Source organism: Rhinoraja longicauda, chromosome 12, assembly GCF_053455715.1.
Source record: "Rhinoraja longicauda isolate Sanriku21f chromosome 12, sRhiLon1.1, whole genome shotgun sequence".
NCBI classification, from domain to species: Eukaryota; Metazoa; Chordata; class Chondrichthyes; order Rajiformes; family Arhynchobatidae; genus Rhinoraja; species Rhinoraja longicauda.
The window spans coordinates 22,815,845-22,830,595 of NC_135964.1; the positions used below are offsets into that span (position 1 = coordinate 22,815,845).

Consider the following 14,751-nt stretch of genomic DNA (forward strand, 5'->3'; position numbering starts at 1 on the left):
TAAACTCTGATCTTTAACCTTTTATGTTTTATAAGATCGCTAATATTTTTATACAATCATTTTATTAAATGATAAAGCTTACACTGGATTAAAATTTCTGTACTGATTTTTAAATTATTGTAAATAAGTAAAAATTGTATTTTTATTTGTAATAATATTCTTTATCAGAAGAAAAACAATTACCAGATGAATATCTTAAAACTAAGTAATTCTCCAGAAAGTTAACCTGTAGTTTCCTTGTACTTAGAATGAGCAGAGAAGAACACTACTTGAACTTAATTCAAATCTGCCACATGTATATACACCTGGCTCCAGGAAAAAGCACTGCAAAGCTGACTCAGTGACTATGTAATTCAATATTTAAACCTTAGCTAAAGAATAATAAATGTAGATCTCTTGAACTACTGGATTAAAATGTTCATCTATTACCTGGAAATATTTGATTTGCTTTAAGACTAATTTTCTCAGAATTAACTATTCATTATTGTTAAAACTGGTCACGATGCTTAAATATTATGTCCCATTGCATGGATAAACTATGTAGTTGGATATCTAACCTCAATCTGAATCTATCTGCTGCTGTAGCTATTACATCAACAATGCATCCATATAACCTGGAAGAGAAATACTTACCAGTCATTCGTTTACCGCCTGTCCCGGGACCAATCTCCCCCCCATCTCCCGTTGCACCTTATCATCTGGCCTGGTCCTGTCCACCCACGCTGAACCTCAGCAGCCGACTGCTATCTCCATGCCCTATAATGATTGTACTGATCCCCCAGGTCCCAAAGCTCTCCTATTCCCTAACCAACACACAGTCCCTTCAGCCTTCTTTCTTTCAAGACATCCAAAATGGGTGGTGAACAGGCTTTTCAGTTATAATCCTTATCAATAGTATGAATTTTCTTACAGTGAACTTCCAACTAAACGATTGCTTGCTTTGCACTACACTATTAATCCATACATTCATGTTTTACACTAAAACTAAACAATAGGGATCAGTATAAAGTCGAGGTACAGGGTACATGCATGTACGCACATACCCAAAGGAAAAAAAGTACATATGAAATCCCAGTGTATATTAAAATAAACTAATCTAACCTGGAGACACAAGGAACTGCAGATGTTGGTTTATCAAAAAAGACCAAGAGCTGGAGTAACTCAGCAGGTCAGGCAGCATCTCTGGAGAACATGGTAAGATGGCATTTTAAGTTGGGACCCATTTAACCTAATATATTTGGAATTATGTTATTACAGTGGCAGTGAAAATGCACATCAGCGAAAACAGATATAAATGCATCATCATCATCATCATCATCATCATATATATACAGCCGGAAACAAGCCTTTTCGGCCCACCAAGTCCGTGCCGCCCAGTGATCCCCATACATTAACACTATCCTACACCCACTAGGGACAATTTTTACATTTACCCAGCCAATTAACCTACATACCTGTACGTCTTTGGAGTGTGGGAGGAAACCGAAGATCTCGGAGAAAACCCACGCAGGTCACGGGGAGAACGTACAAACTCCTTACAGTGCAGCACCCGTAGCCAGGATCGAACCTGAGTCTCCGGCGCTGCATTCGCTGTAAAGCAGCAACTCTACCGCTGCGCTACCGTGCCGCCCACTTACATGTGACAATTTATTTCCGAGATGTGGCATGTAATCTTGGGATCTTTGCAGGTTGATGAATACTCCAAAAAATAAATATTTAAATTCTATGTTTTTAATATCAGTTAAAAGGCACTCAAACTACAATGAGCCAACTCAAAAGATAGTTCATTGAGCTTCAATTAAATTTTCTGTCCACAAACACAATGCAAGGTTTTCTTTTGCTTGATTTGAGTCTACCTTGAGATCTCGCACAAAAACACTGTCGCCAATCCAAAGTTGTTTCAGTGCCTCCAAGTGAGAACAAGGAAATTTCAAGCCATGCGCCTGTATGGAAGGAAAGAAAATGACAAAATTAAATAACTTAAGACACAGTGGGCGGCACAGTGGCACAGCGGTAGAGTTGCTGCCTTGCAGCGCCAGAGACCCGGGGTCAATCCTGACTATGGGTCCTGTCAGTACGGAGTTTGCACATTCTCCCTGTGACTGTGGGTTTTATCCGGGTGCTCCTGTTTCTTCCCACGTTCCAAAGACCTGCAGGTTTGGAGATACCTGGAACTGCAGATAGAAAAATCTATCTATATACTAAAACTCTTGTTTGTTTGTTCCTGAACTACAGCCAAAGTAGTACACGATAACGTGACAATTTTAGGCCCACCTTACTCACCGTTGTCCATTTGGAGCTAATGGAAGAAGTTTCATTGAAATCGATGACCCCTGAAGTTCACCAGATTAATTTAATTACAGCTTTTGAATGTTACGGGGCAAAGACTGGTGGAACTTACCCACATCAGCCATGATATCACTGAATGACCAAACAAGCTGAAGAGGCTAAACACCTTCCTCTTGTCCCCAAGTTTCCAAACCTCCAGTATTGCATTATCTCTGTGTCATGATGCACTTTCCACCTACCATTGTGAGATGTGTGGCATTTCAAGAAAAGCTTATCACAGTAACAGAAAGATCAGAAAAGCCAAAAAACATTCTAACCTGAAAACATCCTTCTTCGTCATTGTCTTCGGCACCCATCATGTGGTTTTCTCGGTTATTTTTCAGAGAATGATAAACATACACCATCATTTCTCGAGATTCATCCTGAAAAAAATCATTACAGCAACAAGAATTACATATAAAATACAAATTATCCAATCAGTCCTTATTCGTTTTTATCCTCTAGATCATAAGCAGTCAACTCCAAGTGCCTTTCTTTTCCCCTATTTTTTTTCCTATCATCCAAGTTGTTTACACATGATTTCTTGATCTGTACAATCATTACTAACATAAGTATTTCAACTCCAAAGTTCCTTGTGTAAAAATTGTCTTCTAATATTTGTCTTAAGTATCTTATAATTCATCTAAAATCGAACATTTAAGGTCTTCTTGTGGACAAATCAATCTCTCGAAACACACCATTCTGTCCAATCCAATTATGAACATTTCTATCAGATCACTAATCAATCACACTAAAGTCCCAACCCAAAACGTCACCTATCCATGTCTTCCACTGATGTTGCCTGACCAGCTGAGATACTCCAGCACTTTGTGTTCGATGCAAGATTCCAACATCTGCAGTTCCTACACCACTTAATCATCTCATTATGAAACCAATGCCAAACTGTGGTCTTAACAAAATGTATCACAAAGTGCTGGTGTAATTCAGCAGGCCAGGCAGCATCCCTGGAGAACATGAATAGGTGACATTTCAGGTCAGGACCCTTAGACCCAAAAAGTCACATATCCATGTTCTCCAGGGATGCTGCTTGGCCCGATGAGTTAATCACTTGGTGTCCCTTTTCATACTCACTGTCCTTTCTTGATCATTTTCAAGCAAAATCATGGTATGACCTTTAAACCGTAATCTGATTTGATCATCAAGTTTGGGCAGTTTTCCAGCTGGAGGAGGGAAAAAAAGGTTGCCATAAGTAACTGGACACACAGGATATCCAACCAGCAAACAAATGGCACCATCAAAAACCACCACAATGTAAAGATAATAATGAAATGAAATACTTTGACACTACTAATTTTGTTTTGCCACAAAAATGTAATTTAACAAACTTCCTTATAAACTTTAAGATTACCTGATTGTACAACTTCTACTTTGTTATTCTAGGACAAGACAACATAGTTGAATTTAATCCATTGAGAACAAAAGCTGCTCTAGGGTAGGCAAGATCTGGGTGGAAACTTTGTCATTCGGGGTTAAAACAACATATCCCTCTGTTAATCTTCTGTATGTTCTCCCTACAACAGCTTTGGTTTTCTCCGGGTGCGCCGGTTAACTCCCACATTGCAAAGACGTGCGGGTTAGTAGGTTAATTGGCTTCTGTAAATTGCCCCGAGTGTGTAGGATAGAACTAGTGCACAGGTGATCACTGATCAGCGTGGACTCGGTGGGCCAAAAGGCCTGTTTCCTCACTATATCTCTAAACTGAACTAAAGTCATGCACTTATGTCAGAAGGTACAAATCATCATCACCCTGCATTGCTTGGCCACTGGATCATTTCAGGCATCAGCAGCGGGTTTAGAAGGATGAGGAGGGACCTCAATGAAACTTACAGAATAGTGAAAGGCCTGGATACAGTGGATGTGGGAGAGTCTAGAACCATAGGCTATAGACTCTAAATAAAAGGACGTACCTTCACAAAGGAGATGAGGAGGAATTTCTTTAGTCAAAGGGTGGTGAATCTGTGGAATTCATTTCTACAGAAGGCTATGGAGGGCTTAAATCCATTGTCAATGGATATTTTTAAGGTGGAGATTCTGAGATTCTTGATTAGTAAGAGTGTCAGGGGTTATGGGGAGAAGGCAGGAGAATGTCATTGAGAGGGAAAGAAAGATCAGCCATGATAGAGTAGACTTGATGGGCCAATAGGCCTAATTCTGCTCCTATAGTTGCTCCAAGATGGCAGACTTTCCAAAGACAAGTGACACATGTTTGATGTTTGTGTGACGTTTTCACCACCTGAATCTAGAGATCGAACGGAAAAGGTTATAGATAGCTGAACATGTAGGTATCATCAAAAGAACATGCTGACTGTGACACCATACATCCTGGAAGCTGTACGTCATCCCAGGCAGTACAATGTGTCAGCCAGATCTCAGTCAGTTTGTCAGGAGCTGTCCTGAGCTACTATCTATCTCATTGGAGTATCATAAATTTTGTAAAGGTGCAATGTGCATTATTGAGGACATTTATTGCTGTAATATTTTTTAAATCTCGGATACATTTGGAACACGAGCAAAAAAATAATAGATTTTTAGTTTTTGTTTGTTCTCAAGTATTTAAGAGCATCTTAAATAAATCACAGATTGAAAGCCATTCACGTGTTCAAGCTCAGCATCACCTGGTGCTAAACTGCTGTTCGCATGTGGAGGTAACCTGTTTAAAATGAAATCTTTTCTCATTTCCGATGATCTGGTTTCTTTTCCATTCTCAATCTGATCTGCCAGCCCTCGTAGAAATCCACTCAGTTTCTTTACTGGATCAGCTGATGAATTCAACTGCTATAAAACACAAAGGAGGAAAGGAACTTAAATTCACATGGTTCCTTATATCCTTAAAAATGCCTGCTACTTCACAGAACAATTATTTTAGAAGAGAAAAAGCTTTTTTGATGGAACAAAAATGCTTTTGGACAGCACAGTGGCACAACAGTAGAGTTGCAGCTGTACAGTGCCAGAGACCTAGGTTCGATCCTAACTACGGGTTTTGACTGTAAGGAATTTGCACACTCTCCCAGTTATTGCATGGGTTTTCTCCAGGTGCTACGTTGCAGACAAACATCAGTGGGCAAGACATCACAATTGTTAACCAAATTCTCAATTCTCTGCCACAGAAGGCAGTGAAGGCCAATTCACTGGATGTATTCAAGAGAGAGTTAGATATAGCTCTTAGGGCTAATGGAATCAAGGGATATGGGGAGAAAGCAGGAACGGGATACTGATTCTGGTTGATCAGCCATGATCATATTGAATGGCGGTGTTGGCACGACGGGCCAAATGGCCTACTCCTGCGCCTATTTTCTTTATTTCTAATGTTTTTAAGTATTTAAGAATGAGAATAATGATCAGAAGATATGGAGCTAAGCCAAAAATTGAAATATAAAAAAGTGAAATCTCTGAAAAACTATTAGAATTCTGAAATATTTGTCCAAAGGAATAACAATCCATTGATATATTATTTTAAGAGCCAAAGAACTTGTTGCATATTAATCACTAATACCTCATACAATAAGGATTAACCTTCTCATGGGGATTATTTTTACAGTGAAGTTAATTTGTAGATCCCTGTTATTTTGATCACATCACTGATTTATAAACATCACTGTGGGGAACACTACTACACGGAGATGCACAGAGATGGCAAACACAAGACTAAACTTCCATGTTAAAGCGTGCACGATTACAAATATATGGCCTGAACATTTCAACAAAACAGGTAAACCTATTTTACAACATAGAAAATGGATTTTAGTCCTGTCAAACTTCACCTCACAACATGGACTGAACATGATGAGGTTGCTGATCTAACGTCAAAGTGACTTTATGTTTATGGATTTGAGGTGTTTTGCTGGTTGTGGAATTCCAAATACAAAACTCGTACAAAGGGTGAAAGTTTGCACTGTGCATTATCCACATAATTTTACTAGCTCTTCATCTGCCTAAACAGCAGCTTTGAAACCCTAATAATGGATCTATCTGGATCCGCAAAAGCAAGAGGACATCTGCTGAAATTTTAGAGGTTCAAGCACTTCCCTCTGGGGGGTCATCTCCCACCCATAAGCTCCAACCTGGCAGCTGGGTTTACAGGAGAACCATCTGATTTCCTAAATTTATCAACTGAAGGAAGTGACCATCAATGCCCTTTGGCATTTGACACGTACCAAAAATTCACTCCAGCTTCAGGCCAACAAAGACTAGGACACAGAAAGAAAATATGTCTTTGTGCTAATTTTGTGTCTAAACAAGACTTTAAGGCAGAGACATTTTCCTGGTTAATCAATAGTCTGAAAAGCACCATTAGTAAAAAAAAGTTTTTCAAATATGAATTGCAGAATATAAAAAATGATAGAAGGCAAGTAATTATTTTAATGTCAATGTTCTTAATCTGCAGGCACATATCTGTAAAAAGAGAAGTAATTAAAGATTATTACCAGCAGATATTGCCTAGGTAGGCCTCTAGAGAGTTCAATATCTTCTTTCATCGAATCATACACCAGCCAAGGAATCACATCTAGTAAATAATCTCCCCAGGTACTGCAATAAGAACACATATTTTCAAATCATGCTGCAAATAATAATTTTTAAAAAGAGATAAAAAATTGAACTTTTTATTCAAATATTAAGCCCAAAGCAAATGTTCTTACTTGTTCTGGTAGGTACTTATCGTAATGTGGGTAGAATATGAACCTCCAGCTGGGGTATCTGCTTGGTGGATCGTTCCTCTGGGAAAATATAACAAATCTCCTGGCTAGGAGGAAAGGAAGCAAAAAGACATTTATATTAAGATCCCATTTTAAACATGCTGTGAATTATAATGAAAATTTTCCATATTTTGTCAATGCAGTATTGCTTGCTTCTAATTTCTTGTTTACATTCTATTTTCTTTACACATCCATTATAGCTGTTATAACCATATTTATTTATGTCGTATTTATAATTTAGTAAAACATCCCGAGTTGTCATTAAAACTAGTTGTTAGTTCCATCACAAGTATAGGACAATGCAAAATGTGGCCAAGTCCATAACCACTTCATAAGTTCCAAAGTGTCATGGCTGGTTCTTGAATGTTATATTATAAAACCATCTTCCTCATCCCTGACTTTAAAAAAATGTGCTTGAATAATTAGTAAAAGATCTTTCAGACTGCCATGTTATTCATAATTGTACACAAGAGGGCAGCTCAGTGGTGCAGCTGGTAGAGCTACCGCTTGACAGCGCTAGAGACCTGGGTTCCACCCTGACCTCGGTTACTTTCTGTGAGGAGTTTGAATATTCACTCTGTAACCGTGAGGTGTATCCCAAAGACGATTTCTAGCTTAATTGGCCTTGATAAATTGCCCCTATTGTGCAGGGAATGGATGAGAAAGAAGGATAACATAGAACTAGTGTGAACTGGTGATTGTTGCTTTGCGTGAACTCGGTGTGCTGAAAGGCCCATTTCCATGCTGTATCTCGAATATAAACTAAACATTGTGGAAAAAAAAGGTATTTCTCCTAACTTTATATAGCCCTGTAAATTTCTCAAGAAACTGAAGTTAAAGACAAGAAACTATATTTAAGCAGCAACAATATAGGTAATTAATTATAAGTTTTCAATAAATTCTCTGGTGGCATACAAGGACAAAGCATATGAATTAATGTAGAAAAGAACTGCAGATGCTGGTTTAAATCGAAGATGGACACAAATTGGCTGGAATAACAGCGGGACAGGCAGCATCTCTGGAGAGAAAGAATGGGTGATGTTTCGGGTCAAGACCTTTCTTCAGACTGAATAAGTATTGGCTATGGTACTTAAGCAGCAATGCTTATGTCATAAGTTCACATCTCACAATGGGCAAAAATTAATTCAATATTTTTTCTTCTGAGGTAGTTCCTCAGGATGGAAGATAACTTGCTTCTGCTCAATTTGTTTGGGTTCCAGGAGTGGTGATGAAGCCAATTTGGGATCTGAAGGCACTGCCATAGGTGGAGCACCAATAGGCAGGTGGGTACTTTGGAAGGTTCTGCCATCTATATACTAAAACTCTCGTTTGTTTGTTTGTTTATTCCTGAACCAAAGCCAAAATGGTACACGATAACACAACAATTTTAGGCCCACCTTACTCACCTTTGGTGCTAATGGAAGAAGTTTCAATGAAATCGGTTATATATTTAAAGTTAATCACGTTTAAAATTTAAATCTATCTCCTAGGGAGGGAGGGGGAGGAAGGGAAGGGGTGGAGGGGGGGGAGGAGAGGGGAGGAGGGGGAGAGAGGGGGGAGAGGAGGGGGAGGAGAAGGGGGGGACAGAGAGAGGGGAGGGGGGGAGAGGAGAGGGTGCTGCACCAATGCAGGAGAGGTTTGGGCCCAACGGGTCCACTTGGTCTAGTTTACACATATCTGCTTGTTCCCAGAGGGACTCCAGGTTCACAATGGCATTTGGAATGCTCCTTTTCCATCTTGAGCAGTCATAGGCCAAGAATTCCCTGGAGATTACAGGGATGCTGTACTTTTTTCAAGGAGGCTTTGAGAACATCAATGCGTCATTTCCCTTGTCCGCCTGTTACACAAACGAAGTAGCCTGCCATTAAGGACATAAAGTGCTGGAGTAACTCAGCAGGTCAGACAGCATCTCTGGAGAATATGGATAGGTAATGTTTCAGATTTCCCATGTTCTTCAGAGATGTTGCCTGACCCGAGTTACTCCAGCACCTTTGTGCATTATTTTTGTGTATTAACCAGCATCCGCAGTTCCTTGATTCTACATTTTGTCTTGCCTACCATTAATATTAACATTAAAACTGGCTAATGCTGGAGAGGAATTAAATACTATCACCATTACGAGCGGAATAGGCTGAATACTGATATGTACCCTGTTCTCAAATGCTCGTATCTACTATTCTAAAAGAAGTTACTACCAAGTGCTGGCCGCATTTGTCTACTGCTCCAAAAGCCCTTTGAGTCCATTGCCATTTGTCAAATCAAAGATGGGGAAAACCACAACAAAGATAAAATTGTCAAATCAAATTGAGTACATACTGATACCATTGATCCTTTACCTTCAAAATAAATTCATGGGTTGGACTTCCAATCCGGTCTTCAGCTTCTGTGCTGTATTCACGAGCTAAAGGGTTGGTGGGTTTGTAGAGCCGCCAGTGTTTCTCTCCTTCCAGCTGCAGAATAAAGACCTGCCCGCACACAAAATTGCAAAATAAATGTAATTAGCAAGATTTCTATATTACTTTGACCACCTCGCTTTAATGCCAACATTTTAAAGGGAGTATAAAAACTCTTGCACTTTATCTTTCTCAGCTCACACATGATTTTTTTTTTTTTTTAACTGCATGCACTACAAATACTGGAAAGAAAAAAAACATGAAATATGTACTGTGAATGTCTCCACATGCATGCACATGCACACACACATGTAGAAAGCAACATACTCATCAGAATGATTATCTATGTAAGAAAATAAAATCAGCTGACCATGAAATCAGCTGTTGCAACCGAGCCTTGTTCAATATTTTTTAAAAGTTTTTAGAGAAATTAGAACTCAAATATCCTAATTATTTCTATTCAGAAGAATACACAATCCGATAATTCTTCAAACTAAATATGATTTATTTATTCAAAATCTTGAGAAGAGAGTCATACCTCAACATCGTCATAATGAGGTGGGAGACCCTGAGAATCTGGTGGTGTGATGTAAACATTGGACCCAACTAATGAGCCAAAGAAACATTCCAACATCTCCTGAATCCTCCACAATTCATCCTTAAAAAAACAGAATATGTTTATTGCAACAAATAAGAGCAAGTCATGACAAATTGCAGCAAACATATATCATTCAAACAGTACCTTAAATCTCTGTGGCTGGTGAAATTGTATTGTGGCTTTCTTCTGTTCAAAGTCTTTCTTTAATTGACCATAGTTAACCTTTCCATCTTTATTCAAAACCTTTTTTTTACCATTTATATAGCGACAGATATTAATATCTCGGCTGTAGAACACATCATAGCTGCAGATTTTCTTTAAATCGTCAAACTTAAATAATGATTGGTAGTAAACAGTTACTGAAGGATCATTCCTTTGAATTAACAATGGTTTCTGTTCCCAATACTCCCTGAAGAACTCTTCATAGCTAATTGGAGAGATCAGACTTTCAAATAAACTGTCAGGGCTTTGGAAGTTGAGAACCGTGCTGGTAACATCCAAATCTAATTTGACTCTTTTACAAACGTCAGGATCGTGTTTTTTCGGTTTTCTGCAAGCCTTCTTCAACATTTCTGCTTGGAAAAGAAAAATAACGTGAGCGATCATTTTAAGATGAAAGCACTCATTTTGTGAAAACGCTGATTATTTTTCTATTCTTAGCTCTAAATACTAATTAATTTAATTAAAAGCAGCAAAAAGGAAAGTAATGGGTGCTAATCAATCTGTTCTAAAGGTAGACATATTTGTGCTTTGAGTGCCGATCTGCCACTCATTAAAAAAATAAGATAAGCAGACTCATGAATTAGTTTAGTTTGTTTAGTTAACTTTACAGATGCAGCGTGAAAGTAGGCCCTTCGGCCCATCGAGTTCACTCTGACCAACGATCACCCAAACACAAGTTCTATGTTATCCCTACATGTTAGAGGGAATTTACACGGAAGGCAGCACGGTGGCGCAGCGGTAGAGTTGCTGCCTTACAGCGAATGCAGCGCCGGAGACTCAGGTTCGATCCTGACTACGGGCGCCGTTTGTACGGAGTTTGTACGTTCTCCCCGTGACCTGCGTGGGTTTTCTCCAAGATCTTCGGTTTCCTCCCACACTCCAAAGACGTACAGGTATGTAGGTTAATTGGCTGGGCAACTGTAAAAATTGTCCCTAGTGTGTGTAGGATAGTGTTAATGTGCGGGGATCGCTGGGCGGCGCGGACCCGGTGGGCCGAAGGGCCTGTTTCCGCGCTGTATCTCTAAATCTAAAAATCTAAAGAAAATCTAAATCCACAGAAGCCAATTGACCTTCAAACCTGCACATCTTTGGAGTGTGGGAGGAAGTCGGAGCACCCGAAGAAAACCCATGTGGTCACAGGGAGAATGTACAATCTCCGTACAAACAGCACCCGTAGTCAGAATCTAACCCGTGTCTCTGACGCTGTGAAGCAGCAACTCAACTTCTGCCCCATAGTGCTGGCCCTAATAGAATCAGAAAAAGGGGCATACACAGAGAAGACCAACTGGATAGTGATATGGAATAACATGACTGTTCATTTCAATAGTTATAATGCGTAAATTAGATGTACATCAAATATGCACAGCAATCACAATGCATGAATAACTTGTGTCAACTGATTTAAACGTGGACAGCACACAAACTTCATGTCACTCGTTTGGTAGGAAAATGACTACATACAGTCTTGGTTAACTACAACATTCCAGTTGATGCACCATCAAAGGCCACAAATCCTAACCTTCTACCATACCAAAAAGCTAGCCTACCCTGTGAACTGAGAATGAAGCAAGCAAGGGCAGCTGGCCAGGAAATGAATAGGACTCAGAAAATGCTGGAATTACTCAACAGATCAGGAAATGTGTGACAAGATAAATCAGAGTTGATGTTTCAGGTTGACGATCCTTTGTTGTTTGATTGAAAGATTCAGCATGGTAACAGACCTTTCGGCCCACTGAGTCCACACTGACCATCGATCATCTTTTCACACTAGTTCGATGTTATCCCACTTTGTTACCCACTCCCTACATGTTAGGGGGAATTTACAGAAGGTGATGAGAAGGAATTTCTTTAGTGAGAGGGTGGTGAATCTGTGGAATTCTTTGCCAAAGAAGGCTGTGGAGGCCGTCAATGGATATTTTTAAGGTAGAGATAGATAGATTCTTGATTAGTATGGGTGCCAGGGGTTATGGGGAGAAGGCAGGAGAATGGGGTTAGGGGGAAGAGATGGATCAGCCATGATTGAATGGCGGAGTAGACTTGATGGGCTGAATGACCTAATTCTGCTCCCATCACTTATGATCTTATGAGGCCAATTAACCTACAAACCCACATATCTTTCGGATGTGGGAGCAAACCAGAGGACCCGGAGAAATCTCAAGCGAAAACCTCGATAAACTCCACAGACAGCACCTGAGGGTCTCTCGCACGGTGAGGCAGCGGCTCCAACAGCTGTGCCACTGTGCTGCACTCGAATTGTGAAAGGTCATTTATCTGAAACATTGACTGTGCCTCTACCTCCACATATGCTCCCTGCTGTGCTGAGCATTTCTAGTATTTTGTGTTTTTCAATTTCAGATTTCCAACACCCAGTTTTATTTCTTTGCTTTTCAAACAGAAAAGCATTCCCTCCACAGATGCTGCCTGATCCGTTGAATTCCTCCAGCACGTTGGGTTTTGCTCAAGATACCAGCATCTGCAGTCTGTTGTCTGTTTAGGTTAGCACTGAACCATTGGAGGTGGTCGGCCTGCAGGTGGGACATCCATTGCGTCCAGTGTAACGTCCCATAGGTAGGTTGGTATCTATAGGGATAGTGCAGTAGAACTGAACTTAAATGTTTAAAAAAAAGATGAACTGAGGCGGTGGTGGACTAGCGAGATGTGATGGGAGAGAGTTTTAAAAGCCAGGTAATGGATCAGGGAGGGCAGGAGACGGAGGGTGCGGGTCAGGGTCAGGGACTGGGGTGCCCAGCAACTGCAGCCACGAAGCTCCGCCCGGCATCGCTCCCGCCCGCACGATCTGCCCCCGGGACCCCACACCTCATCTGCACGGCCGCTTCTACCCCCCCCCCCCCCCCCCTCCCCTCTCCCCTCTCCCCCCTCCCCTTTCCCCCCTCCCCTCTACCCCTCCCCTCTACCCCTCCCCTTTCCTCCCTCCCCTCTCCTCTCCTCCCCCCCCCTTTCCCCCCCCTCCCCTTTCCCCCCCCCTTCTCCTCACCCTCCGCCTTCCACACGGTGACCAGACCCGGCGCCACTCTCTGCAACTTCCGACCGGCTCCTCCCGCCGCTGGAGAAACGTTCCGCTTCTGGCGCTGAGTTACGTGAACCTTTGCTCCCCTCGGAGGTCTGAAAAAGAGTCCCGATCCCAAAAGTCACCCATCCCTTTTGTCCAGAGATGTAAATGCCGCCTGACCCGCTAAATTACTCCAGCACTTTATGTCTATGTTTGGCATAAACCAGCACCTGGTTCTTTGCTTCTACGCGCCTGGTAATGTCCACCTCCATCAGGTCTGACGAAGGGTCCAGGCCCGGAGAGTCACATATCCATGTTCTCCAGAGATGTTGCCCAACCCGCTGAGTTACTCCAGCATTTTGTGCCTTTTTTTTTGTAAACCAGCATCTGCAGTTACTGTCAAATCTCCAGGTCTGCTCACTTTGAAGAAGTTCTCTGGCCACAGAAGTTCTGTGAGGCCCAAAACGTCAATCATCCTTTCTTCAAAGATGCTGCCTGACCCGCTGAGTTACTCCAGCACTTAAGTCCTTTTCCTCTGAGTTAGTTTGGTCATCCACAATCGTCCCAACATTTGACACTGTGAATGATAAAGGGATAGATGCCCTTTAAAGCATTGCGTGACTTGCCTTCTGTTTGTTGTTTTGCTATGGTAATACTTACATTAATAATAGTAATATAATCATAAAGGGAGAGAGGGCAGAAACATGCCCAACTTCAGCCCACTGCGGCCATCTATACTTTTGCCATTAATCAGTACTTGGCTCCTAGCCTTCTGTGACTTGGTTATTCAAGGCCTCATCCAGATACTTCTCAGATATGGGAGGTGCCCCCATCACTGTCCTCAGGCAGTGCATTTCAAGTTCCAACCACCTGGGTGAGAATAAGAAAATAACTGCAGATGCTGGTACAAATCGAAGGTATTTATTCACAAAATGCTGGAGTAACTCAGCAGGTCAGGCAGCATCTCAGGAGAGAAGGAATGGGTGACGTTTCGGGTCGAGACCCTCCTTCAGACTCTTCTCTTTCACCTCCATCCCCACTCCAAGTCTGTGCTGAAGGTGTCTGAAGAGTCCCAACCCAAAACACCACCTCTCTGTCATCCAGAGATATTGCCTGACCTGCTGAGTTATTTCAGCTGTGTGTGTACAATGCTAACCCTATGCCATCCGGTTTTAGATGCCTCTCCTACGAGAAAGTTTCATACAATGTAGACCTTTATACCCCTCATAATTTTGCGTACTTTCATCAGGTTAAGTGTCAAAAGTGTTTGTCATATGTACCACCGACAACACCACAATGGAATTATTACTTGTAGCAGTTCAGCAGCCTGTAAATGCAATACACAGATAATATATTATCCCCCAAAAAATCAAAAATTAATAACCATAATGTAGTGGGAAAAAACAAAGCCATTAGTGTAATGAAAGTCACAATCCAACCACTGCTCTAAGAAAAATCCAGCCCATACAATCTCTCCTCATAACA

The 14,751-nt window shown here is 41.1% G+C and overlaps 1 protein-coding gene across 4 annotated transcripts; it reads right to left on the bottom strand.

Moving 5' to 3' along the window:
- Positions 1–218: 218 nt before the first annotated feature.
- riox2 (ribosomal oxygenase 2) lies at positions 219–13,300 on the bottom strand. 4 transcript variants are annotated; one of them, XM_078408687.1, is made up of 10 exons: positions 13,252–13,300; positions 10,179–10,606; positions 9,975–10,094; positions 9,380–9,508; positions 6,987–7,090; positions 6,774–6,876; positions 4,965–5,124; positions 3,421–3,509; positions 2,607–2,711; positions 219–1,943 (listed from the first exon to the last, which is right to left on the bottom strand). In XM_078408687.1, exons 2-10 carry the CDS (start codon positions 10,602–10,604, stop codon positions 1,785–1,787), a joined length of 1,395 nt encoding a protein of 464 aa, XP_078264813.1. In that variant the 5' UTR covers positions 10,605–10,606; positions 13,252–13,300; the 3' UTR covers positions 219–1,784. The 4 variants fall into 4 exon arrangements, with proteins under 4 accessions (XP_078264813.1, XP_078264816.1, XP_078264815.1 ...); XM_078408690.1 differs by lacking the exon at positions 13,252–13,300 and adding an exon at positions 12,447–13,007; XM_078408689.1 differs by lacking the exon at positions 13,252–13,300 and adding an exon at positions 11,884–12,429.
- Positions 13,301–14,751: the final 1,451 nt, after the last annotated feature.